Source organism: Hoplias malabaricus, chromosome 1, assembly GCF_029633855.1.
Source record: "Hoplias malabaricus isolate fHopMal1 chromosome 1, fHopMal1.hap1, whole genome shotgun sequence".
NCBI classification, from domain to species: Eukaryota; Metazoa; Chordata; class Actinopteri; order Characiformes; family Erythrinidae; genus Hoplias; species Hoplias malabaricus.
In genome coordinates this window covers 22,894,541-22,917,728 of record NC_089800.1, presented here as the reverse complement: position 1 = coordinate 22,917,728, position 23,188 = coordinate 22,894,541, and the positions used below count along the sequence as shown (strand labels likewise).

General features: G+C 40.2%; 3 protein-coding genes across 4 annotated transcripts; 2 read left to right on the top strand and 1 right to left on the bottom strand.

The window, feature by feature from the left end:
- Positions 1–596: 596 nt before the first annotated feature.
- On the bottom strand, positions 597–2,919 carry cryba1a (crystallin, beta A1a). The gene is made up of 5 exons (XM_066659019.1): positions 2,866–2,919; positions 2,650–2,768; positions 2,088–2,229; positions 1,708–1,850; positions 597–744 (listed from the first exon to the last, which is right to left on the bottom strand). The coding sequence occupies exons 1-5, from the start codon at positions 2,902–2,904 to the stop codon at positions 597–599; spliced, it is 591 nt and encodes a 196-aa protein (XP_066515116.1). The 5' UTR covers positions 2,905–2,919.
- A 2,686-nt stretch (positions 2,920–5,605) lies between these two features.
- On the top strand, positions 5,606–7,500 carry crybb1l3 (crystallin, beta B1, like 3). 2 transcript variants are annotated; one of them, XM_066659001.1, is made up of 5 exons: positions 5,606–5,671; positions 5,808–5,926; positions 6,114–6,246; positions 7,102–7,244; positions 7,332–7,500. In XM_066659001.1, the coding sequence occupies exons 1-5, from the start codon at positions 5,606–5,608 to the stop codon at positions 7,498–7,500; spliced, it is 630 nt and encodes a 209-aa protein (XP_066515098.1). The 2 variants fall into 2 exon arrangements, with proteins under 2 accessions (XP_066515098.1, XP_066515090.1); XM_066658993.1 differs by having other exon boundaries at positions 5,606–5,701.
- A 2,770-nt stretch (positions 7,501–10,270) lies between these two features.
- unc119a1 (unc-119 lipid binding chaperone a1) lies at positions 10,271–22,107 on the top strand. The gene is made up of 5 exons (XM_066684860.1): positions 10,271–10,436; positions 18,887–19,000; positions 19,190–19,289; positions 20,235–20,407; positions 21,090–22,107. The coding sequence occupies exons 1-5, from the start codon at positions 10,322–10,324 to the stop codon at positions 21,200–21,202; spliced, it is 615 nt and encodes a 204-aa protein (XP_066540957.1). The 5' UTR covers positions 10,271–10,321; the 3' UTR covers positions 21,203–22,107.
- Positions 22,108–23,188: the final 1,081 nt, after the last annotated feature.

The window sequence follows — 23,188 nt, the reverse complement described above, 5'->3', positions numbered from 1 at the left end:
CCACCCTATTAAATACATGCTTGTCAAAATCCATCAAATCAACATGCCACGACAAGATAAATTACCACCCTTCTTCAGATTTATTTATGCTTTTTTAATCCATGCTCATTTACATGTCAATATAGTGTTTAGACACACGACTGTGTTTTTGTCTCTTTCACTACAACTGTCTGAAGCAAGGTAAGTCACAAACATCTAGTTTTATTTGCTCATTTTTTTGCAGCTTTTAAAACAATCAAAACCATTCCACGCACTTGCAGACAGCAGAACGCTTTTATGTTGGCAACTTTTATTGATCACTTTTTGCACAGATCGCACTCTGACAATGATAAGGAGCAAAGCCTGAGTCACATCACTGCCCCGTTCACAGCCTCTGCCTGCTGGGGGCTCTCTCACCCCCCCCTGGCCTTTGCTGGGTGGAGTGATAAGAGATATGTGCTGTAAACATTTGCCGCATAGCACCAGATCTTCAGCCTGTGCTGCAAGGAGTCTAACTGGGCTGGCCACAGTTGGAGTGGCTGGGTGGAGGAGAGGAAGTGGAGGAGGATGAGGAGCAGGAGGTGGGACAGGGAGGAAGGGAAAAGGAGGAGAGGTCTTCACTGCTGCACTCTGCGGAGGGACTGCACCTGGAAGGTCTGAGCATGGGAGCCCCACTCCCTGTAGTGTTTATACTCTCCGCCATGACGGTCAAACTCCAGGATGTACTGGTATCCACGGTAGCCAGGGTACTGGTAGCAGACCCAGCTGAACAGGAGCAAGAAGGAAAGACATGAGGTCACTGTATAATCTATTTACGTATCAGCAAGTCATAGTCAGCTTAGTTTCACACTGACCGATTCTCCACGGAGAGTCTGGTACCTTCCGCCATTTAACATGGTTAAGAACTGCCTACTACAGTAGGAAGGGAAATGTGGCTGACACACAAATGACCAATCACAACTCTATTGCTATTTTGAAATGACGTGCGGAGGCAGTCTTTCACGTCAGATTCAAACCACAGATCAAAACCACAGGAAAGAATGCAACTGGCAGAATCCTAATAGTGAGGCACTGAAGGTATCAGACTCTCCATCAGCTTGTGGGCGGAGCACTTGTGGCTGAGACTATAGTCAGCTGACAAGTGGTTCCCAGAGTGGGTGCTATTGCAGAGTGGGTGCAGCAAGGCAAATGAATAATATAATATAATTATAAGTATAATCATTTCAATGTAAAGGTGAACTGTCTCTTTGTTTATTATATTATTATTATTATTATTATTATTAATGGTTTAATATGACAATGCAGTTTTGTATTAATTACGATGCTCTAAATAAATTCCAGTGGAGGGTGAAAGCAAACGATGTGTACTTGTGTGTCAGACTGAGGGCTCACAAATGTTCTATAAAAGGAGGCTCTACAGAAAAAATTTGGTACACTATTCTCTCATAAATGTATAAGTTTCTTGTTAAATATCAATGCTGTCAAAAGTGTCTTTGGCATTTAAACACACCAGGCCCTTTATATTTGACAGTTTAACAACTCGTTTCTTTAATAATAATTTTAAGATTAGTTTCTGTTGTTACTATATGGTGAAACCTAAGATTAATCACAGAATACCAACACTTAAGGAGTTTCTAAAATGGATATTCCATTTGTAGGTGTTTTGTTGGTGCTAAAGGTGCATGTGAAAAATAAACAACCAGATGCCTTAAGTTTCATGGTACTCACGCCCCACTCTGAACCTGCATGGATCCAATCTCATTGTTGGGCCAGCCCATGGCCTGAAGAGAAGGGTAGTCATCGTTCATTTCCCACTGGCGCCCAATGAAATTCTCCCGCTCGTACACAACAATCTTGGACTCCTTATGGTTCTGCACATATCAACATAGTCTCATTGGCCCACTGTTGTCTGCAAACATTTGGTCTTTTTTTTTTACCCCAGATGTGGATTAAGCCCCTGTGTCAGTAAAGACGTAACACTGGAAAGTTCCTTACTGTAAGGCTCAGCATTAATCAGGTACGAAAAGATGTGCCACATAGATTATAAGCTTTACAAACTACTGATAATCCATCTGTTCCTCAAAGCATGCAATAAAAAGGAGACTCACAGCACAGCAGATTGGGCGGAAAGACATCAGCCTCTCGATGTGGTAAGCATTGCTGCCGCTCCACGACTCCCAGCGAGGATAGTCTCCCCTCTCTAGGATAAACTGCTGCCCACAGTAGCTGGAGTGCTCATAGCCCACCCAGCTGTCCAAACACACATGCACTCTGAGCTTAGCACACACTGTACACTAGCAAGAAATATTCTTCTTTTTTTTTTACGTTTTAATGATATCATCATAACATAAACAAACTGCAGGACCCTTGACATAATGAAAATATATATGGCCACAATACTTGCTCCACTTTGTGACTGCAGTGTGGTTGGTAGTGTATTGATACTCTATTGCACAACCCTTGATGTGACACTGAACACATCACCTGATTCAAACAAGCAACTACAGAACTTTTAGATACTGAACAATATGACCCCAATTAAATTCTGAAACATAGGGACCCTTTAACCAAGGTTTAAATGGTTCATAAGCAATGTGCACAATACTGCAATATTAATACTCTTAAAGCCTATATTGTTATATAAAGCCTAATGTTGTTGGCACGACTTACGCTCCGCATTCCACCTTCAGGGAGCGGACGTTGTCCATTCCACACTCCATAATGTTCTGACAGGATGAGGTGAACTCCATGCGTTTGCCCTGGAAGGTCTCCTGGTCGTATACTGTGATCTACACATGAATAGAACAAGAGGGCTTTGAGCAAAATGGTCATGGTTGTAACCTGTTTGTTGTCATTTAAAAGCATTCTTCATTGCTGCCCACTCACCTTCCATGGTCCCATTGGCATGGGATTAGTCAGAGCCATCCTTGCAAATATTTCAGTGCTGCTTGACCTGAGAAACACACATACCTCAGCGTTAGATATAACACTATCCGATCCTTGCATTGCTCTTACAAATGTCCTTGACGATGCTCAGGACTTGATGCTGTAGCATTAAACACACTGCCTCATCCTGTCTGTGGAGGTTCAGTGCTAAACATACATTTCAGAACACAGTGAAGATACTTAGATATAACTTTGTGCGGATTGTAAAATTATTAAAAAGAGGCTGAAATCCGAAGAAGTCCACAGACTTGAAACAAGTTTTGCTAGTCTAATAAGAAAGTAAAATGGTGAGGATGTTACATCCTGTGTGTGGTTAAAGTGTTTATGTATCTATGTTTCCAAAATGTCAGAATGCTAGCCTATTTTGTTTGTATTGGCCATTTTTTCTTTGCAATAAGTTTTCCTGTGTAATGTAGATATTTGTAGATCAGCAATAAGTGCTAAAAGAAAATGCCCCCAGCAGTGGAAAGGACTGAAATGCAGGGCTTACCTGACCTACCCAACAAATAGCTGTGTGCGTTCAGGGGGCTCCACACAACGGTCTCCTGACCTCTTGATGAGGGCTCTATTTATACATGGCTTGGGTGAATAGGAAGCTAGGCCACAGGCTGGGCAGCAGTCAGCACTTTGCTCCAGGCCTCATTGTTTGTGCCTGAGCCACTGGCTTTACCTAGCCCACAATACCAATTGCCAGGAGGGCACCGTGCCCACTGCTCACTGGCACTAGGCTGCATGCCAGGCCAAAGACTTACATGCATAGTTTTACACATGACAGGTTTGTCACGTGAATAAAATGAAGGAGGTGATAATAACAAGCTAGCAATAGCTATCTGTCAACATGAGAGTTGGTTGTAGTAACCTTCACCTAAGAAAACATCTGAAATATCAACATAAATAAATTTGATATAGAGTGTAACGATTATAAAATATGTGTGGTCATAATACGTTAAACCTCTGAGCACATGGAAAACTGATGCGCACTGCTCTCTAACCTCACAGACAACTAGTGCCTCAACTGAAAGCTCTTACATACTGTGAGGCCCTTACATACTCACACACATGCACACATGCATGCACACACACACACACACATACACAAGCCTTTACGTGTGCAGCTATTCAACATCCATGTCCTGCCCACTTCTTTGATTTTATGCAAAGCAGGCAGCTGGCTGGAGTGATGTGGAACATGAGGAGGAGTCTGATGAGGTGAAAGGAAAGTCAGGAATCTGTCTTTTGAAGGTTGTCAAATAAAGCTATTTAATGTGAAGGAAATGTATGTGGATATTCTGATGAACATGGCAGTAAGTGTCATCTGTATATTGAGAATTTACACTGTAGAACTGAATAATTGTTCAAAAACAGGGACATCTCTCACTGACTAATGTCGTATGGCCTTCAGTTGTTAAAATTGTTAATATGGAGATCAACCAATGAGAACAGTTCATTCTTAACAAATCACAAAACCCTTTTGACACTAGTTGGCTTGACAGCTCTCTACAGGATCACATAAAACTGAAAAGTTAAAGGCACATTAAAACACCAGTACACAACAACACTGATGCATGCTAGTGAAGGGCTGAGACTAGCCAACTGAGGTCAGCACATTGCTATTGGTGCTATAGAGAGAGAGAGAGAGAGGGGGGGGGGCAGTGGGAGGGAGAGAGGCTTTCTGCTGATGGAAGTGGGTGTCCAGCAGAGTCGTGGAACAAAGCGATGAGCAGAGTCAGCAAGGCCACAGAGATAAGCCTTCTCCTCTCGCCCTCCCCAAAACCCCATCACTTTTATCCAATGGCATGGCAGCATCCAGGTCTAACAGCATGCCTGGTATATATATGTATATATAGAACCCTTCCAAAGGCTGGACCAGCACTTCATTTGGGCCTTGCCATCTTTTCCTCTGCCAGCACTCCTCTTACATTCCATTGCTCTGTGCCTGACTGCAGCATTTTGGTGAGACCCAGTCTGGGGGGGGGGGGGGTGCGGGGATTTCTGGTGGGAGGGCGTGGGATGAGTTTAAAAGGAAGGTATACCTAAGCACAAAGAGGAAAACCTTTTACTGTTTAACTATAATTGGGAATTCCCACTCTTATTTGCATATATGCCATGGGATTGACATGACTGTGACAATGGAATTCGGGAAAGTGGTCTCCAGTTTAACTCGTACAGTGCCGATCAGTGCAATGGTTTTATTTTTCCACAAGGCATTCATGATGGCATAAGACAGAAGGGACGACTATTAGTGCTGTAATTTAAAGCTACTATTTATAAGCTACATGTAATTAAACTGAAGTGTTATGCTGTAAAGTTAAACCCCTTAAATCCTGTGTCTATTAATTCAAATGTAATAATTTCAATAAGCACTATTATTTACTGAGTAACTACTATGAAGCTTGTATGTAATTTATATAGTTAGGATACTGAGAAGCTGTGTGGGAGTTTTAGGGTTTAGGGGATTTAAAAAATGCTAATAGAACAAGAAATGCTAGTGAAACCTTACTAAAGAAATTTGCTTTTATGTCACGGTGCACTAATAGAACAGTCACAGAGCTTTGGTTTTTAAACAGCTCTCTCTCTCTCTCTCTCTCTCTGTCTCTCTTTCTCTCTCTCTCTCTCTGTCTCTCTCTCTCTCTCTCTCTCTCTCTCTCTCTCTCTCTCTCTCTCTCTCTCTCTCTCAGTCATGTCTCATACTGCTGTGCAGGGTAGTATGGGGAGCCATTCTGCCATGGGGATGCGCACCCACAAAGTAGGTCAACACTCTGATCATAACTCTGTTGCCATCACGCCCCATTACCAATGGACTGCAAATATGAACACCTAAACATATGCATTTAATCAGATAACATTCTGTAAGCTCTGATCTCTGTTCTGTGTATGACCAGATATATCTCTACGAGTGCGAGAACTTCCAGGGCCGCAGAATGGAGTTAAATGGGGAGTGTCGCAATATCTGTGAGAAGGGCTTTGATCGCATTCGATCCATTAGAGTGGAGTGTGGCCCGTAAGTGCTAACAACTAACATAGAGGCAATATACAGAGTGTTACATGAAAACTAGGCTGTAAGCCAAACAAATCTTAACAGTTCTGTGCTTTTTTTCCCCAGTTTTTCACCTATATATTATACAGTGGTATCATCCTGAAGGCCAGACACAATTAAACATGCTCTGTATTTTTCTGTTTATCTTTAGCTGGATAGGTTATGAGCAGCAGAACATGTGTGGAGAGATGTTCGTTTTGGAGAGGGGGGAGTACCCTCGCTGGGACACCTGGTCTAACAGCTACCGCTGTGATCGCTTTATGTCTGTCCGGCCAGTCCGCATGGTGGGTGAAAGACAATGTGCGCTCTGTGACAGAGTTAGGAGGTTCACTTTGTGTACTTAGTTGTGGATACATGTTGAATCACCAGCTCAATAGAGCAGCTGACTTATAGATAGGACACCTTTTTTTTGAGCAACAGGGAGAGCAGAAGCAACAATCAAAATAACACAACGTGAACACACAAGGAAACAAATAAGGCAGGAGGAGCATACGTTTAATATTGTGAATCTATCCTTTAATAACATATCGCCAACCCATCCACGTGTAATTTCTTTAGTCACTATTTACAGATTACTGACTTGTTTTGACGTAATATAACAATATCCAGCTCATAATGGAGCATAACTAAAACAAAGAGGACTACATAACCAAATGAGATTTTGTCAGTGTAAGGGAGTGTGTCCAAACTGGCAAAGGATGTTACAGAAAGCCACAATATATTATAAAATACGTTAAAGTAATTCCGTTTTTTTTAAAACACTACAACCAAGACAGGGTCATTGAAAACTGACTAAATTTTAAAGCAACTCTAAAGCTCCAGTCCATGGTTGCCTACCTTGAATCATTGGGCACAATGCAGGGACACACTCTGGAGGGGGCGCCAGTGCTTCACAGGGCGACACACACTCACTCACACCTATGGCGCCGCCCACTCTTCCCACAGTAGGAAGTGACCTACCCTGCAGTGTGGAGCCAGGGAGAAGCAATGATATGAACACTATTCTCTCTATTTCATTTCAGTTTAGCCTCACAGTGATTCTGAGGCAGATAATTTAAGGTAAAAATACAACCTAGTGTTGTTTTAAGGCAGGATTAAGAGGTTAAAAATGGCAGCTATATCTGTTTCTGTCCCTGCAGGACCCTCAAGATCATAAGATCTGTCTATTCGAGTGTATGAACTTCGAAGGCCGTAAAATGGAGGTCTGTGATGAGGACATCCCCAGTCTGTGGTCTTATGGTTTCCAGGACAGAGTGGCTAGCATTCAAGTCACCGGAGGAACGTAGGTTATCTTTAATGTTAATGAATGCTCCCACAGTGAAGAAAAATTAGTTTCACCAATGCACTACCATATTGTTTTTGCTTGTAGGTGGGTTGGATATCAATACCCTGGCTATCGTGGATATCAGTACTTGCTTGAGTTTGGCGCATTCAAACACTGGAACGAGTGGGGAGCAAACCACCCTGAGATTCAGTCTATTAGACGGGTGCGGGACATGCAGACACATCGCAGAGGCTGTTTTGAAATGATCGCATAAAAGTCACAGCAGAGACTGGTGGATGGGGCAAGACCCTGCTGGAAAAACTCTGCAGACAAATCATTTTTTAATCATCCCCCTTAGCATCTACAGAGCCATTCAGAACAGAGCAGTTACTGTGGAAGATAGCTCTATTAGTTTACAAAGTGTTATTATGTGTTCTAGGACTCAGGCCACAGTGCAGCCGCTAGTTACTGATCTCCTGCAGCTTCTTGGGGTAAAAGAGGGTAGGCAAATATTTAGTAGTAGTGTTTTCTGTCCAATCGCCTAGTTGATGGGGCAGATCAAAAGACCCTTTTTATGATGGAAAATGACTAGTTTTGTTGACTTATTTTCAATTCTCAAACCCCTATTATCTATAAACACATGTTCATATGTTTCTTAGCTATTTTGAAGTTACAACATTCTATTCATTTGGAATTTTCCCCCGTTATCTACTAATAATATACTACAAAAGTCACATCTACAATTATAGCAAGCATTACAGTGCCAACACACGGGGCTGTACTGCAGGTGAAAATCAAACGGAAAGCACTGTTCACTGACAAGCTCCATCAAACCTCTGTGTGTCATTCTCATGCTGAGGTCTGTGCCACCGAGCCACTGACAGATATTGGTTGGAGCAGGTCAGTAGCTTGGAGTTTTGGAAAAGGCCCCTGACATGGCAGGCTTTGCTTGGATGAGGATTTTCTTTTCCTCTCCTTTCTTGTGGACAGGCTTCAGGTTGCCTTTAGTCTTCTGCTGATGAGGAGACTGTGGTCCTGATGCACTGTTTCTTTCTCAGGGATGCTGGCATCTGGAAAATATTTCCTACAAAAACAAATAAATATTTCAAACCTCAGCACTTCACAGCATTCATTCCTTCATTCATTCATACTTCTGTACATTCATTCCTTATCTGTCACTGCTTCAACCGGTTCCATTTTATCGATTACCCAGTGTCCTTTTGTCTCATTAGATTCATTTTTCATTTTTGAACCTTCTCTGAGAGTGAATGTAGAAGTGAAGTGACTAATGAATCAATATAGTTAAATCACCTTGGCTAAAAAAGTGATGTGCAGGCGCAAGTCTATATTTTCTGCAGCTAACAAGTCTATTTGGAGACTGAGATCTTAACTACATCATTTAGGAGATGAGTGGAGGGGGAAAGATGTCTTAAAACAGTATTGTTTTCTTATTTAAAAAAATTAATCAAGTAAAATTCAGAAACTGTCTACTACATAAATCTGATTTGAAAATATCAGAGTAAAATATTCTAGTATTTACACATAGAACAGCTGTGAAAGTATTTCAGTGAACAAAAACACACACTAATGAGAAATTTTGTATCCACACACACTACAGATAGGGAGGGCACAGTCACATGCACACACACACACACACAACAGAATCAGTGAGCTGCCAGCCATAACACCCGAGGAGCAGCTGGGGGTTAAGTGCCATGCTCAAGGGTACTTCCGCCATGGATGAATTGAATATTTCCTGCCGGTCCTGGGAACTGAACTGGTGTCCCTATAGTGTCAAGCTCACCTCCCTTGTTTTAAGGCCATGGCTGCCACTGGTTAATCTTATAATTTGGGGTTCATTTAGTTTAAAATAATATACTTTACTCAATTCTGTTAAATCATCAGAACATTTATTCATGGTCTGTAACTGTTTCAGGGTCGCAGTGGGCCATCAACATTTTACATCATCAAAATTAGCTGAGCTGAGAAAAAAGCGTCAAATATTAGGCATTCTATTGTAGACTACAGGGAAGATCATAAAAACTTTTTAAATACTAGTATTATGTTAAATGGAAACAGCATTAATACATTAATACAATATTTTGGTTTATCAAACATTTTTAATCATTCGAGGATACCTAGTATTAACTGTGATCATCTCCTACTGGTTGTGCTAATCACGGATTGGTTTTTGTTTTCCTGACAAGTATATATATATATATATGTATATATGTGTGTATACATATTTATTATATATATAATCACTTTAAAACTTGCCTATTTTAATTCACTTTGTTTTTGATGTTTATCTGAATTATTTGCTAGCACAAGGCGGCACGGTGGCGCAGCAGGTAGTGTCGCAGTCACACAGCTCCAGGGGCCTGGAGGTTGTGGGTTCGATTCCAGCTCCGGGTGACTGTCTGTGAGGAGTTGGTGTGGTGTCCGTGTGGGTTTCCTCCGGGTGTTCCGGTTTCCTCCCACAGTCCAAAAAACACACGTTGGTAGGTGGATTGGTGACTCCAAAGTGTATGTGTGTGTGTCTGTGTTGCCCTGTGAAGGACTGGCGTCCCCTCCAGGGTGTATTCCCGCCTTGCGCCCGATGATTCCAGGATGATTCCCCTGCGACCCTAAATTGGATAAGCGGTTACAGATAACGGATGGATGGATTTGCTAGCACAAACACACTTTATTTTTCCTGATAAGTTATTATTAACTGTTTCTTATTGTATTTTTTTCCTGTTTGGAAATGTTATGAAAGATATGCCTATTGTGCATATGCATATAATAATATCATTTATCAAATATAATTTTAAAAGCTGACAGTTCTCTTTTTTATGATCATTATTATTCGGGTTTTTTGTTTTTTTCCACCTGTGCTCTGAAAATCCCCTCCCTTACTTCACTACGATTGGCTACAGGGAGCCAACGGCGGGCTACTTGTGATTGTTATTTGCCAATCGCAGCGCAGAATAAAGAGACTGTAGACCAATCATAACAGAGGATTTGAGGCCAGCGAGGAAAAGGGCGGAGTTACAGCTCTGAAGGCTGAGAGAGAACAGAGCGGTTCGTAACCCGTCTCTGAAGGCGCTTTAGTGATGAGGGTGAAGACGGGCAGCGACGCGGGGTTCCCGTGTACCACCGAGCAGGAGCTGCTACAAAACACAGACATTAGACCCGAGGACGTGCTCGGCCTCCAGGACATCACCCAGAGTAAGTGCAGCAACTCTGAAACTCTCACTGACATCACAGAAAGCACAGGGTCTGAGACAGGGGAGGGCGATACGGCGATATTGCATAATATTATATCGCGATATTTTAAGGGCTTTTCATGGTACCCGGTATGTGCCACAATATTTTAAAACAAACACAATGCACTGGTAATGCAAGCCTTAAAATCTGCAGGTTTGAAGCATCAACATTTCAAAATGCAAGGGACTATTATTATATGCCATTTTCCAGTGTTCCTTAAAGGAATACTAGGCACAATTTGGTATATTTACACCTGGGCTTCACCTATAGTGGCAGAGTGTAATTTAATTTACTGAACTTAATTAAAGACTGAAATAGCAGTGACAAAGGGTCTGTCTTCCCTATTAAAAGTCGGGTAAAATTTGTTTGCCTTTTCCCATCATTCTTTGTTTAGTAAAATATCTTCAGTATGTAATATAATTGTTCTAGATGCCCTACTCCTCATGTTTTTATATACCGTTTCAACTGCTTTTTATGCCTCCTATGGCTCTGCATTTGGCTGCTGAACTTCAGATAAAGTGTGTCGTGGGTCTAATCCTTGTCTCTGAGTGGCTGAACTAACAGGTGGTCATGCTGAAGTGTTTGAGAGCCTCTTAAAAGATCTGCCTTATATCATTCACACACAGCTGGGTGACTTATAGGATGCCTGCCAAGCTTCTTAAAATGCAACAAAAGAGGTCAGAGTTCATGGGAGCTACTTGTGTGTTTTGTGTATGGTTCAAAACATAAAATCATGTACAGCCATGAGCAGCATCGGTGAATGGCTTTATAAGTCTTGGGAGACTTTGTGAATAGTGACCTGCACATCGTAGACATTCCAGACTTCGTATTACCATTTTCCTTTTTTCAAAAAAAGTGTTTATTTACTTCATAAAATAAAAAGCAAAATAGTGCCCTAACTGAGAAGTATATTTGTTTGTGCTGTGTTCCAGCTTAAACTGGATTCTGCACGGGCACCAGCACAGTTTCCCTCTCTGAAATCTCCAAGTGCCTTTAGTCTGCACTGGAAAGTTCCTTCATTCAAAGCAAGGTCATGCTGTTGATAAGTGTAAATAACTAACCTGCACGTCAAGATAAAATATATTTTACATGGCAGTTTATGAGCTCTGCTAGCATGTAGGTATTTGTGAATGTGCCTAATATTCCTGTTACACAACTAAGGAAATTCATTTATTTGGCTTAGCTAATGAATTAAACAGTGATGGATGGTCAGCATCTGACTTGCAACTGGAAGGCTGTACTCTACCATGTGTGGGGTCATGGGGAATGACCTCGCACCGCTGTTCTCTGCTTTGTTTAATTGTTTGACGTTAACTCAGTGGCAATGTCTCCTTGTCCTTTAAGGAGACGTCAATGTTTTCCACTTTTCTGTTTAATCTGATTACATTTAAGAAGTGAAAATGGCAGTTTATAAAGAAACATGGTGGCTTGGGTTACACTGGATATACATTTATTGTGATAGGAACCAGGGGTCACAATATTCATTCATTCACTCACACTCACTCACTCACTCATTCCTTCATTTCTTGGAACTACTTTATCCAGTTTAATGTTCTTTCTGCACTATCTCTCCAAATAACACCCTGCATGTCGTCTTTCTCTGAATCATTAGGCATAATTATTCCTTATGATAAGCTTCTGTGAGCTAACGTTAAGAGCCATTAAGCTTGTTGGAGATCTTATTAACTTCAATACCTCTGTGAAAAATGTGCATTTGTCAGATTTCTTGGCACATTCATATTTAAACTACTCTGAATTACTTTATTTACCTTGTATAAATCCCACCTTTCCCCAGCTAAAGAATATTGAAGGTGGGGATATGACGAAACGTTCTGATTATTCTGCCATTAAAACTCTAGCCCTACCTCATTGTGATTTCCCATGTGCATTCAAACAGTTATCAGCTATGAGGAATGTTATAAACTTAAAGCAGAATTATTGCTGGTACTCTCCCTTAAAGGGTAAGAATTATGAATGTTTGTATATATATATATATATATATATATATATATATATATATATATATATTTGTAAGAGGTTACAGACAATGAAAAAAGGAGTGAATAATTAATCTAGAGTTTCATAGATGGACATTTTAAATGCACTGTCTAAAGTAATCCGAAAACCTGAAATTTCAATATTTCAAATTTTGATTTGAAATCTGAATCTAAATATCATTGCCATTGCATTTAGTCTACTCTCCTCTTAAAAGGAAGATCTACACTTTCAAATGTTATATTTTAATGTAAATATGAGGTTTCAAAGTTTGCAAACTGTAAAATACATATTGTAAAATGAGTTCTTTTTACTGCTGAAGTTTCAGGTAAATGCCATACATCATTTAGTTTGATTTAATAAAATTTGGAATTACTGTCTCACACTATGAAAATGATATTTTCGTACTGGATATTTATTATAATTTTTTCTGTGGGTAAAAATATTAAAGAGGGTTAATCCTCTGTTTGATCATAAGCTGTTTTTCTTCAGCTTAGAAGTGTTTTGTTGCCCATTCCAGACTATTTAAAGACAGGCATTGGGAGGGCCTTCATATCAGGCATTAACAGTTATATGGTGATGATTAACAAGGCCACATGCTGTCTGCAGCCTGAGAACATGTCATTCCTTCCTATAGCATACAGGGCACACCTGCAACTTCCTGTTTTGACATCCTGACCAGCCATGTGGCCAGACATGACAACAGCAACAGATTACCACTACACTGTATATGATATTCATCACTGATTGGATTAATGCTAACTACTCTGATGGCACAATAGGCATCACACCATGCTAGATTAGATTTTTCACTACATTCTTAACAAAATATTGACACAATATTAGAGTCCCTAGTTTAATATCAGCTTTCATTATTCATAACACCACAGTTAAACACCTGCTTACACCACTTTCAAGTGACCAGGGGCAAATAAATAGGTGACTGAATACTTCAGTAGTGCCAAACTGACCAGCTGCTAAAGGGACGTAAGTATGTATCATGTCTGTCCAAAGAAAAACATGTGCCTCTAAAATAGTACCTTTTTATAGGAGAAGGAAAAACCTTCTTAACCTTCAATAGAAGTCAGTGTAAGATTTAATTTCAAGTAATTGGATCATTTCTATTTGTCCGTTCATTATGACATTTTCAGAAATTTACAGAAATTTGTAGTAACTTACACGTTTTTAATTTTAAAATGATGATGTGCTTTGTTCTTTCATTCTGTGTTACATTTCTCACAATTCCACATGCTCCTTTTAAGGCATGTAGGCACTGGCACAGCTCATACCGAGTTGATTTATGAACACAGATTTAAGCTTTGATTAATGGAAATGAGCCTAAGGCGCTCTCCCTTTGTTTTAACATCTCTTCTTTTCAAGATGAAGTGATGTAACTCCTGTTTTGGAAACTTTTTGATACTTGATTTCATCTCCTTTTGATACAGAAATGCATGAGTTCACAAGAATTATTTGATCTGCTGTCACTTAAGATGTTATTGCAATCTGTCATTTGAGGACCATGATCTATCAGCTGCAAATTGCAAAGGGATTTGTGCCAGACATAATACAACAGGATACAGCTAGCGGTTGTAGCATGTCTTTGAAAGTAATTTTGATCAAATCTAGCAAAATCACATTGTATTGTCGGCTTGTTTTTATTCCAAAATTGGGTGGAGTGGGGTAAAGATTTGCTATAGTTATTCAGAAATGCTTTACACTGTATTGCAGTTGCTCAAGTTCACTTCATACAGTAAAAATTATGTAAAATGAGGCATGAAACCGGTCTGTGAAGGTTATGAGCCATTATTGATAAGCACTGCTCAGGTATAATAGTTATCTGTATTTATACAGGAGTTATTATACAATGAAATGTGACTTTCTGAGAGAAACATCCTGATTGACATACTCATGAAAAGGTTTGGTGATATGGTTACAACATGTTTGTAAGATTTGCATAGGGGAGCGTTGCCCAACCGCCAAGAATAGATGTATATCTAATGAGGGAAAACATAACCGCTATACCTCATGTTGGCCTGTATTCTGCACTTGCTGCTGAGTGAGTCATAAACATGAGACGTGTGGTTTGTAACTTGCATAAACATTGACATGTTTCAACTCCATTTCTCTGTAATGCAAATTATAACTTCTTTTCCCCCGTAGTTGTAAATCACTTGGACAGCTTCTGGATAGCTGTGCTCAGAAACAGTGGTTTGGTGTCACTCTTCAGTTTGTCAATGGATGAACCTGTGGTGAATTACTAACCACCTAAAGGCAGAGAATGCTCTTGTTTGAGCTCACGGCCCGTTCTGAGACACTGCCATGGATTATAACTGGAAAGAATTAAAGATGTGACGTCTTGAATTTATTGACGTGGATTTGTCTCTATTAAATGATTCCCCAGTTCACACAAGTGGTTCTACTGCTGTTTTTTGTTTGTGATTAGTCACAAACAAAGAACACTGTTTGCAAAGGAGAAAAGGAAACATTAGTATGTTCCTTTACCAGCTACTTCATTTGATCATAAATCTACATCATCTAGAGGTCAGTGGATGTGTAATCCAAGCTGAAGGCTCTGTGTACTGCTCATAGATTCCTCTGTTTACCAGGAAGGTAGAGGTGGAAGAAAAAGTAGGCACTTATCCTGGATTGGCATCAGAAGGCATGTTGCTAGGTGACGGCATTAGCGGAAATGAAGTGCGGCTACTGTCAGCTTCTGAGGTTGAGCCAGATCTACAGTCACACTTGGCTGCCACTCTTTAATAACCACTAGCAGGTCCTGAGTCTTGCCACATCTTACTTGCTCAACGTACTATACTGGAACTGGACACACACTCACACACACATTGGCCACTTACTGACAAACATTTTTCATACAAAATGCAGGAGAAATTGCAAAATGGGACATGGTTTAAAATTCTTGAAGCAATTTAGTTTACGGACATGCAAATATTTTTATGAATATATTTTGATATATTTAATGTCTATTCTCAGCTCAAATTGACCTGCCCATGTTCCAGCTGGGGCAGCATGGTGTCGCAACTGGTAGTGTTGCAGTCCCGCTCCGGGTGACTGTCTGTGAGGAGTGTGGTGTGTTCTCCCTGTGTCTGCGTGGGTTTCCTCCGGGTGACTGTCTGTGAGGAGTGTGGTGTGTTCTCCCTGTGTCTGCGTGGGTTTCCTCCGGGTGACTGTCTGTGAGGCGTGTGGTGTGTTCTCCCTGTGTCTGCGTAGGTTTCCTCCGGGTGACTGTCTGTGAGGAGTGTGGTTTGTTCTCCCTGTGTCTGCGTGGGTTTCCTCCGCGTGACTGTCTGTGAGGAGTGTGGTGTGTTCTCCCTGTGTCAGCGTGGGTTTCCTCCGGGTGACTGTCTGTGAGGAGTGTGGTGTGTTCTCCCTGTGTCTGCATGGGTTTTCTCCTGGTGCTCCGGTTTCCTCCCATGCCCCAAAAACACACATTGGTAGGTGGATTGGAGACTCAAAAGTGTCTGTAGGTGAGTGTGTGTCACTCTGTGAAGGTCTGGCGCCCCCTTCAGAGTGTGTTCTCACCTCGCGCCCAATGATTCCAGGTAAGCTCCAGACCCACCGCAACCCTGAATTGGATAAGTGTTACAGACAATGAATGAATGAATGTTCCAATGTTCCAGCTGCAGATTTTTGTTATCAACTGTTTGTTATCAAAAAATGCCACAGCTCACCTCATGACTAGAACACCATGTTATGCACATAGGCTAGGAATATTGTATGTCTGCACCGTTGTGGTCTTGCAGCATTGTTGTTATTGTTGTTACTGGCTGTACGCTCAGGTATGTCTCTGTTAAGTTTGGTTGAGTGCAGCAGTTGATCCAGCTCAACATAAGAACAGTGAAGGAGCGGTTTTTTTACACATTCGAAGGAAATAAATCATCCCTTCTTATCATGTACGGCAGCTGCTCTGTGGCCAGACACAAAGCCACAGTTGCCATAGTAACAATGTCATGCCCAGTTGTCATGGATATTGATGTCTGGATACATAAGTGTGTTTTAAGACGCGATCCCACTTAATACAAGGGAGAACCAGAGACGTCAGTCACTGCTAAATTGTTGAATCTCGGAGGAGGAAGTTAGGCATTGGCTCATATCCTGATGGTGCTCCATCCCCACTGTGTCAGCACAGATTTTACTGGAAAGCTGCAACTGGTTGTAATGATTTAGCCATTCAGACTGTGGAAATGTGCCATTTAGCATGGATTTATGCTCATGGCATCATGGCTCCACTCAGACATACTTCTGTCGTTATTAATCACTGCTGCCAATCCAGGTTGTTGGGGATGTCATGATACAGGGAGGATTCTGTAGGGAGCTTATCATCGTACATATGCCTAAGTGATCAACTAACTGCTCTAATCATTGTAAAAAATATTTTAACATGTAGATGACAGAGGTTAGAGCTGGATATCTGCTCACTGCTGGGTCAGTTAGCATGTGAAGTGATGGCTGGGTACTGCTTTGCTCTCTTCTGTCCTGAATTTATGTGTATTTATATATGCATATTTACATTGCTCAGTAGGGGGTCAGTTTGTGAATAGTTATCAGTCATATCTGACCTTTTTTTTTAGGTTTGTTTTGAGGTTTACATTTTTGCACACACTGTCTGCCTTTTAGATTGTGTTGGCAATTATTAAAATCTGAACCAATATTAACGGTCCAAGTTTGGCCCAAAATGACTTCTACCTCTCTGGTGGTATGGTGTGATTGTACACAACATGTGGAGGAACTTTTTGTAACATTGATTTTGATGCGCACCCGTTTTAATTAGTAGCAGAATTGTACATAGGCTCCCTACAAGCCTTGTTACTCTTAAGTAACATTTTTAGGTTACATGGTTGAACTGAAACAGCTCATTTATAAGATCACTCACTTGTAGGATCACCCAAAAAAGTGTGGTCTGCTTTTGTTTAGAATACAGCAGGCTGTGTACACAGCTTTGACCTCCTGTCGGTGCTGTGAGCTGAATCAGCATTTGCTGATGCCAAGAGTTGGTGTGAAGGGCCAATGAATTAAACAGAATGGCTGGTGTAGACAAACCTGATTTTGAGCTTTGCTTTCAGTTCAATGTTCTTTGTAGATCAGGGTTCTACTATGTTTAACACTCATTACTTCAAACGGATTGTAAAATTATTGGCAAACATTTCCAATATATACAGAGGTACTAAGTTATTTTAATCAACTACAACAAAAGGCCTGTTTAAAGCTGGGCTTAAGCAGATGTGTGTCCTGTGCCTCCTTTTCTCGGCATTGTGCACCCAGAAGGACGAAGGGCTATAAATATCCCGAAGGACTATAACTATCAAGTGATTGGCTAAAGCCTGTTTGGTCCATCTGTTCTTTCTTGGAAAGTCTATGTGGAAATATACTTGCTGGTCTAAGACGGAATCTCTCACAATGCTAGAGGATTGTCACTCAGTGTCCTGAGATGATGAAGCATCGCGAAAAAATGTCCATTAAAAAAAGGTGGTCAGCACAGAGACGTCAGCTCTCTCTTTACGCTAGAGAAGGCTATTTCAAATCCCTTTAGCATCCCCCAGTCTGACCCATGTGATGGTGAAACAATATAAGCCTCTTAGGTGTAATCCAGCCTAAAGGGAGTCTGACCGTGCTGCAGGCTACACTCGTCTGGTGAGAGTCCCCACACATACACACACCCCTTCATTTTGCACATCTTCAATAAGTGAAAATCCAGTGCAAAACCACCGTGTTAATACCCTAGCTATTCCGAATATTTCAAGTGGTTATTTTTTCCCCATTGTGGCTAATTAATTTAATGTGATGTGTTACATATTCTCATGATTTGTTTATTTATTTTTTTATGCATTCGCAGAACTATAGCAGCAAATTAAACCAAACAAATTAAGGTTTTTTTTAAATGAAAAAATGTTCACCCTCAGATCAAAATATAATTGAATATAATCATAATATAAAATGTTAATGAATAAACTGTTCATTTAAAATATTCAGATGACTGTATGAATAGCTGGCTTTAAATTTCACTTAAATAATTGAAATTAATATTTTACTCAATATTTTAAAAGATATGACTTTTTCCAGGGTTGAACCAGGACCGCATTCAACATTCAACCACAGCTGAAGTGCCCTTGAGCAAGACACCTAACCCCCAGACTCCTCCCCGGGCTCCAAGACGTTGGCAGACCATTGTCTCAGTTATTGATATTGGATTTTTCACTGAAAGGGTTCATTATTGGAATGTTGTTATATCCACTGTCCTGTTTTGGAAATGGCAGTAATCCAACATCGTTATGAAAAGAAATAATTGAACTGTGTGATTAGTTTTAATCATGTCCTTTTAATATTTTTCCAACAAATGTAAGCCATTAGACAGCTCTGGTTAGTTCCCTGTTCATGTTGTTTATGTTTAATTTCCCCAGATTACCTGTGCAGTCCAGAGGACAACGTGCATAAGATTGACTTCACCCGCTTCAAGATCCGAGACATGGAAACAGGGACGGTTCTTTTTGATATCACCAAACCTCCTTCTGCTGGTGAGTCTTCCCTATGTCCCACACCTCCTCAGGCTGCCTGTGTTCAGCACATCGTGGCACTGATTCGACATATGTCCCTGTGAATCGCTTGATGCTCTTTCCTTCCACAAAGCCTCAGTTTCGCTTTAGATATAGTGTGCTTTATAAGAGCAATTCAGACTGCAATGTGTCTCCCTTTGTGCCACACAGAGAGTGCAGAGGACAGAAAGGACATTGACCCCAATGCTGGACGTTTCGTGCGCTACCAGTTCACTTCCACCTTCCTCCGGCTACGCCAGGTCGGAGCCACGTAAGTCCACAGCACGGCAGATTACAGTCAGAACACTGATGCTCTGCTCTAATCCGTGGTCGACTCGCTGTGTAACAGTCATGTCAGCCTGACTGCATCTTAGGAAAGGTTTTACATGTGGAAGACAAAACAATTGTTCAGTGTCAGCAACTGTCATAACACTTAGCAATGCACTCCCTGTTAAAACAGCAATCATTTATTTAATATATGAATATATTCTTTTTAATTTCCCTCTGGGATCTGTCTAAAGTTAGCAGCAGGTGACCAGAAATGTTCAAAGCTGTGATAAACCTGAGAGCATGCTTACACAGCCAAGTTAACTGAGTGGTTTATTTCCTATCCTGCTTAGGGTCATGTATTAAAATACAAGTCATTCCAGGTCAGTTGTTAATTTAGCTACAAGTTAAATAACATCATAGACTCCAGATAAGAACTACATACAGGTTTTGTGCTTATTCACTATAAAGTTATTAACTGAAGGCCAAAACTGTGATCAAATCTGAATGATTTTGCCTAATTATTTTGTGTCCTGGATCAGATAAACACAAGACACTGGAAAAGATTCATGGATATTTTATTTTTTATTTATTTATATTTGTAAAAGCATATATTGCTGTATTCATCATGAGCAGTGAGAGCTACAGCTAAACTGATAATATGAGGGTCCTTGCAGATCAGAGGTGTGTTAACACTGATGACTGTTGGGTGATGAGAAGCAATTACAAATATAAATGTGACATGTCATTGCAGAAAGAAAATGTGATAATAATGAGCTTGTGATTTGACCCCAGCCTCTAAAGCACCATTTCTGGGCTTATTTTGGACATGGCACTGCATCAAAATGTTTGTGCCTACTTGTGCTCCCATGGTTTATTAAAGAGAACGGGTCTTTAAATAAATTCAATGTAACTGTGTGTGTGTGTGTGTGTGTGTGTGTCTCGGCAGAGTGGAGTTTACAGTAGGAGATATTCCAATTAACAACTTCCGCATGATCGAGAGACATTACTTCCGGGGGCAGCTGCTAAAGAGTTTTGACTTTGAGTTTGGCTTCTGCATCCCCAGCAGCAAGAACACCTGCGAACACATCTATGAGTTCCCTCCTCTTTCAGAGGAACTCAGTAAGTGCTCTTTCAGCTGCTCTTGAACATGCCCTGATTTGCCTTATTTATCCTGGTTCAATTTTGAACCAACTCACACCAGATATTCCTTTACTGTTCTTTTACTTACTGCATGTTGGAAAATAACTCTAGCAAAAATCTAGGAAATTACACTTTGTAGAAAGACATATTTAGTTTATATATTTTCATTCATTCATTATCTGTAAGCCCTTATCCAGTTCAGGGTCGCGGTGGGTCCAGAGCCTACACGGAATTATTGGGCACAAGGCAGGAATGCACCCTGGAGGGGACGCCAGTCCTTCACAGGGCAACACACACACACACCTACGGACACTTTTGAGTCGCCAATCCACCTACCAACGTGTGTTTTTGGATCGTGGGAGGAAACTGGAGGAAACCCACGCAGATACAGGGAGAACACACCACATTCCTCACAGTCACCCGGAGCGGGAATCGAACCCACAACCTCCAAGTCCCTGGAGCTGTGTGACTGCGCCACCGTGTTGCCTAGTTTATATCTTGTTACTTAATAAAAAGAATAAATTAAAAGGCAGTATTAACCATTCAAACCCTACCGTTTTTTTACTGTGAAGACTGGCTGGTAATATTGTCAAATATTGTGGGTTTACTTTGCTGTTCTGTGTGATTCTAATGCTGATGTCTTTCTGACATTACTCCACAGTAAACAAAATGATCCTGCACCCATACGAGACCCAGTCTGACAGCTTCTACTTTGTGGACAACAAGCTGGTGATGCACAATAAGGCAGATTACTCCTATACCGATGGACCGTAGGCCCTCCTCACTGAGCTTACTCAGAAACATAGGCAGATACGGCACAGGCTTGAGAATGAAGCATTAACGTAAACTGAAAATAGGCCCCTATTCCAGTCTGGGATGTTTTTTTGGTGAAAATTCACCCCAAGCTCAGGGTTTGTGTGCACGGATGAACGCATGTCGGAGCGCCGGAGCCAGAGAAAGGAATCTGGTCCTGCTGAGCACACACCATGTGTACACGCATAGTCCTAGATTTCTGTTTTCTTTTTTATATTCGCATACATCAGAGTGTGTATCTATGGGTTTATGTATGTGAGGGCACAGCCATGCCTGCATTCGTGTTTTATCTTCTTAAAATGTTTCCTAAAGAGTGTCATCATTCACACGGTGGTAAGATCAAAGCTTATATCACGTCATAAGCCCAGAACATATCATCACTGTCAGAACAAAATGTTGCATCTCCGTTTTATTTCATTTTTACATAATTTAAACATGCCATTTAGTGTTTACATTGTGTTATGATAAGATTTCATGATCACTGGGCCAATAGGGAGGGTCCAAAATGATTTACAGTAGAATGTTTTTAAATTAACATACATTGAATGTTAAGTCTTTTCTGTATCTCCTGTAAAGTTACCTTTTTTTTTGGGGAGAAACAAGGCTTTGTTCTCTCAGTGATGATATATAGAGCACTGTGCAAAACTCAGAAACCATGCATCATTTAATTATTTTCCAGTCAAAACTAATTATTCATTTATCTAGTGTCAGGAAAAACAGCTACATTTCTGACTGAAAATTACACAAAAGCCACACCAACTGAGCAAAGTCCTGTAGTTAGTGAAACTGTTTTATTACAACTTTTATTTTTCAGGAGACTTGCTCTCGGTTTTTAAAACAGCACACTGCAAAAAATGAAATCGAAGCAAGTAAAATGTACTTAAACATAGTCTAAATATCTAGTGTTACTCATTTGGAAATTGTCGTAAGAATAAAATAAGATTATTATTAACTTATTTCTAACTTATTTTGACTTATTTTAACCTGTTTTAAATCATTTTATCTACAGAAAGTGTCTTATTCCATCGGCAGATATTTTTTCTTAATTCAAGAAATAACATAAAATGATGCTTAAAAGAAGCAAAAATATCTGCTGATGGATTAAGACACTTTCTGTAGATTAAATGATTTAAAACAGGTCAAAATAAGTTAGAAATAAGTTAATAATAATCTTATTATATTTTTACAACAATTTCCAAATGAGTAACACTAGATATTTAGACTACGTTTAAGTAAATTTTACTTGCTTCGATTTCATTTTTTGCAGCAGTGCAACAACAAAAACAGGATGTTTTTCTCACAACTTGGTCACATTTTCTGTTTATTCCAGACAAATTCAGTGATTTTGATGTTAGACTTTTTCAGTCTAGGACTTCCCATTTTCCAATCATTTCCTTTTCTAAATTCCATTAGTGTCTTTATGAAAATGACAGGAATGATGGACTCTCACCACTGTGTGTACATAGAGTCTCAAAGAGGAGAATGTGTTTGTGAGGTGTATGAAGCTGAGTTCTCTGTGCAGATTACAAGAAGCGGAAGCAGAGCGCTGACACAGTATACAGAGTTAAGTCTCTGCCCCTAGACATTTTTTACTTAACCATGTTCATGGTGTGAGCAATTTTTTTAATGTAAACTTAACTGATTATTTATATTCATATGAAAACCTTTGTCTAAAGTATATTTTTAGTAGTCAAACCATGTTAGAGAGATGTACGTGGAATTATACAGCGTAGTACTTACTATGTGTTTATCAATATTGTAGAATTCCTCATTGTTCGTGAAATAAATATGTTTTTGTTGTTTTATTCTTTCACTGTGTGCACCAGGCCTCTTTGGGAAATAGAGGAAAAGTGCAAGCACCAACAACCTGTAATTTACAATATATTAAAAAAAAAAACGTTTTCAATATGCACCCATCATGTGCTATATATACGTTATATTTGATTA